Source organism: Penaeus monodon, chromosome 12, assembly GCF_015228065.2.
Source record: "Penaeus monodon isolate SGIC_2016 chromosome 12, NSTDA_Pmon_1, whole genome shotgun sequence".
NCBI lineage: Eukaryota > Metazoa > Arthropoda > Malacostraca > Decapoda > Penaeidae > Penaeus > Penaeus monodon.
The window spans coordinates 22,489,919-22,494,408 of record NC_051397.1 but is presented as its reverse complement, the minus strand read 5'-3'; the positions used below and the strand labels follow the sequence as shown (position 1 = coordinate 22,494,408).

General features: G+C 47.6%; 1 protein-coding gene across 1 annotated transcript in view; it reads right to left on the bottom strand.

The window, feature by feature from the left end:
- Window positions 1-520: 520 nt before the first annotated feature.
- The window catches only part of LOC119579374 (long-chain-fatty-acid--CoA ligase 4-like), a 16,638-nt gene continuing 12,668 nt past the window's right edge, over window positions 521-4,490 (bottom strand). The window contains exons 2-3 of the mRNA XM_037927147.1: window positions 3,520-3,578; window positions 521-3,326 (exon numbers count right to left, since the gene is read on the bottom strand). Coding sequence (XP_037783075.1) covers window positions 1,293-3,323 — 2,031 coding nt within the window. The 5' untranslated portion in view covers window positions 3,324-3,326; window positions 3,520-3,578 and the 3' untranslated portion in view covers window positions 521-1,292. The remainder of the gene's footprint in view (window positions 3,327-3,519; window positions 3,579-4,490) is intronic.

Here is a 4,490-nt window from a genome sequence, read left to right as displayed (position 1 = left end):
ATGCTGCTCTAACAAAAGCTTACTTCCAACTCTTAACTACAAAACAGGGGAGGCTGATTATTTTGCGCTTCCTCCACTGAACCAAATGATCGTTTTTCCGTTGTTTAGCTCTTCCGGTTGGACGAGGAAATTCTCCACTCTGCATTTCTTACTGTACAAACAACTAGTGTGCAAAACATAAGAAAAACTTGAAAGAAAGAGACGTTTATGGTGAGTTGTATCGTTCACTAGCAAATGAAAGAACTACTGGTTGGAAATCACTGTATATTAAATTGTTTTCCAAAGTGACTAACGCTACAGTGAAAGAGGAAGTGTGGTCTGCGGCATATGGATGTTGTTGTGGTGGGTTCTATTAGGTTATGTTAGCCATCGCGGAGATGCTCTTGCGTTGGCGCGAACTGCAAAGCTAAATGTATCGTATCCTTTAGAATTTGCGCTTTGGCTACTGCATTCTTGTGTCGTACATGAAGCCATTACCTTAATCTTTATCAAGTGTTGTGTGGAAGACGAAAAACACTTAAAATTCAGTGATCCCCTTAAAGAATAACATTACAAACCGACATACAATTACAGTACATTTTCACACCTCTAAAAGTATTACACAAACGTAACAAATGAAAATGCTTTATCATGGCTGCAAACACAGCCATTCCATCAAACAAAAACAAACAAAATTTGTAGTAATGAAACGGATGAGTGAGATAATTGCATAAGAATGAAATGGCCATTTAAACATTTTGTTTACTCGCACACTTTGGCACCTTACTGTAGGTTGACGGGTCCTCGTTCAAATATTTGGCTTACAGATTTTGTTGCCACTGCACATTGCACTTAGCAATCGTTTTCAAAAACGATACTTTTTTCTCGAATCATAGTATAAAAATGCAAAAGTATCAAACTTTATCAAAATATGATAATAATAGTAATATACAACCACTGATCTCGACAAAAACTGGATCTTGTATTATACGGAAAATGTTACCATATTGAAAGCTTGGCGGACATACTAGACGTACGGAAACTGCTGAGACTGGGTAATATTAATAATTCTGAATTATTGTTCTTATCGTTATTTTCTCTCCTCGCTCACAATACACTTATCTTCTTTGCGATAAAGAGGAAGCAGGATAAACCATCATGAAGAGCAAGCATTAGTCACCACTGACCTTGACCCGAGTTTGCCCCGATTGTGATTTCAAATATGTTGCACTTTCTGAACAGCTGATACTCGATCTAGTCTTTTTCCGGATCAGTGTATACTATATCTATATATAAGCAGATCTACAAACGTCCTATTCTTGACTGCCTAAGTTGCCATAGAGAGCATCGATGTCTGCCTTGAAGTGCGCGACGAGGGGCTTCCTCCGAATCTTGAGAGCCGCCGTCACGAGGCCGGACTCCGGCGTCCACGGCTCAGGGCTCAGGTGGAGGCCCACGGGGATGTCCCAGCGCCCGAGGCCTTGCTTCTTGCCGTGGCTCTGCAGCTCCTTCAGCACAGCGGCCACCACGGGCTTTTCCTTGCAGAGGTTGGGAAAACTGGTTTCTCCTTTTGGGTCTGCCTTAGGATCGAGGTGGTCTGAAATTTTCCTTAGGCGGTCCTGGATAGGTACAACAATGGCAATGCAGTTCTCAGCGCCTGGGAATGCCCACACGAAGATGCTCTCTATCACAGGATGCGTCTTTAGCTTCATCTCAATGGCCCCCAGCGAGATGTACTCGCCAGTGCGTAGCTTTACTAGATCCTTCTTGCGGTCGATAATACGCAGAACACCCGTGTCATCAAATTCTCCGATGTCTCCCGTCTGGAACCATCTTTGACCATCCATCTCAATGAATGACTCCTCCGTCTCGGTCGGCAGGCGGAAGTAGCCCCTCGAGACTGTGGGGCCCCCCACAAGGATCTCTCCTCGGGGGTGAGGCTCATCCGTGGTGCGGTAGCCACCCTCCTGCCAGTCCCTGAGGGTGACCAGGACCCCGTGGTTGGGCGGGCCGCACTGCCCTGTGCGCGTGTCGTCGGTGTCAGTGCTGGAGATGGAAGCGGCCGTCTCCGTAGCTCCGTAGCCCACTTGCACAGTGCAGCCGAACATGGCCCGGATCTTGGTGTGAGTCTCAGGCGACAGTGGGGCTCCCCCCACCACTAACATGCGCAGCTCGCCTCCCAGATGCTCCTTGACTTTGTTGAATATCAGAGTATCAAAAAGCTTACTCACGGAGGGCGGCACCGTTTGCTTGAGCTTGAGGGCTGCATTGAAGATTTTTGTCTTGAGGTAGCCCTGGTCCTCAATGACCTTGGTGACGCCCTTAATGATTCTGTCGAGCACAAGCGGCACTGCGTTAAGACACGTGGGCTTCGCCACCTGAGCGTCGCCGAGCGTCCCCTTCATTATCTTGGGGCTAACGCTGGTCAGGGTCAACGGCGACGAGTACACTATGGTCACGTTCATGGCGACGAGCGAGATCTCGGTGGCCAGCTCCATCACATGGGCGAGGGGAAGGAAGGCCAGGTATCGGTCGCCGAGGCCAATGTCTGCCTGGATGGCGTAGCCCGTGATGGCAAAGAAGATGTTGTTGTGCGTAAGCTCCACGCCCTTTGGACGACCTCCTGACCCGCTCGTGTACATGATGATGGCCAGATCGTCACCAGCTGGCAGATCCGAGGAGGCTTCCACGGACTCCCCAGCTTTCACCACATCCTTGAAGGCCATCACAGTCGCGTCCTTGAGGTCTTCGGGCACTGTGCCCATACCCTCCAGTTGATCCTCCATCACAATCACATGCTTGATCGCAGGGCACTTGGGAAGGAGCTTGAGCGTGCGAGCGAGGAGGTCAAACGAGGTGATGATCACGCTGACCTCCGTCTCATTCAGTGACGACACGATGTTGTCATCTGCGAGGTTGGTGTACACGGTGACGAGCGACAGCTTCTGGCGCAAGCATCCCATGGCCGCCATGAACCACTCGGCGCGCGTCTCGGCGAACATGGCGATCCTGCCGGTTTCTCCCGTGCCGATGGAGCCGAGCCCAGCGCTGAACTTGACCACCTGCTCGTGCACTTCGCGGTACGTGAGAAACGAATAGTCGCCGAGCTGCAGCTTCTCCAGTTTCTTGCCGCTCTCCACGACGCGTTCCCGGCCCAGCAGCTGCCGCGTGCCCATGCATGGGGCGTCGCCATGCTTGTTGGCCGCGTACTCCAGGATGGCCGGCAGAGTGGTGGCGTTGGCGGCCTGGAGCTCCTTCAGCAGCCGGAAGCCGTGCTTGTGGCCCCCGTCGCCCTTGACCCAGTAGCCCGCCTCATTGCGGACGCCCTTGCGCTCCACCACCATCGCCTGCGAGTAGAGGAGTCGTTAGTAGGGAAGGCACATCGATGAGGAAAATAAGCACGCACACACACTTATCACAATTCAACACTTACAGTAATAATAAATAATATCAGAGATGATATCGCTCAAATTAATAATAAAAATAATAAAATTGATATAAAAGCTGATGATTATCAATTACGGTATAGTGCTTCCTCACCCGTGTATTCCTCTGCCACGACGCCTTGGCCTTCCTTCGGGCGACACGCGCGTAGGTTCCTGAAAATGGGATCGTTGTTAATTTTTTGGGAATCTTTATCTCCCTCTCCATCCAACAAGGCACAGGCGATTTACGCACTACAAATTTGTATATCTATATCTAATTATCCATTTGTCCACCTGTCTGCCAGTCTGTTTATCTATCTATCTACATGTACGTATACACACACACGCTAACATTCGGTAGTACTTATCACCAGTGAATCCACCATCATTACCATGATAATCAAAAAACGTCATGTAATGCAAAGTGGATGCCAATCTCTATATTTTTCCTTACATAACGGCCATTACTGTGATTACAGATTTAATTTAATCCCATGCTATATGTTACTGACAATACTTCCTTACATCCTTCTATCACCATCATCTGGAGCACATTTATTAACATTAACCAAATTAAAAGGATACATATCATTTTTACCTTTTTTACAATGAACTTCTATTCACCATTATACTTGAACTCCCCGTCACCATCATCCTTCGTTCACTGTCAACAACTGACTTCCTGACTTCTTGCGGCCTCGCTATACATTCATGCCACGCTACGCATGTGAAAATCTAGGCGCAAGTTAATTCAATGTCTTCAGCGCATTATCTTCGTTAACTTTACAGTAACTATCTACAACATTTGCTATCGTTAACTGTCATTATAGTATTCCTTTAAAAATATATCCATTAACTTTACAGACGCTATTACGTCATCTCATTATAACAACAACAATATGGATCATTATCATTGTCTGTAAATGTTATTCATCAATTAATTTATTCATCACTTTTTACAATTACAAAGTTCACAGTCCTTTCAAGTTTTATTTGCTGACGTCATAAGCGAGCCGTCGCCCCCCCCCCTCCCAGCGGGGATGGAGGAGAAGGAGCGACAAACACACTGACCGATATGGGGACCCC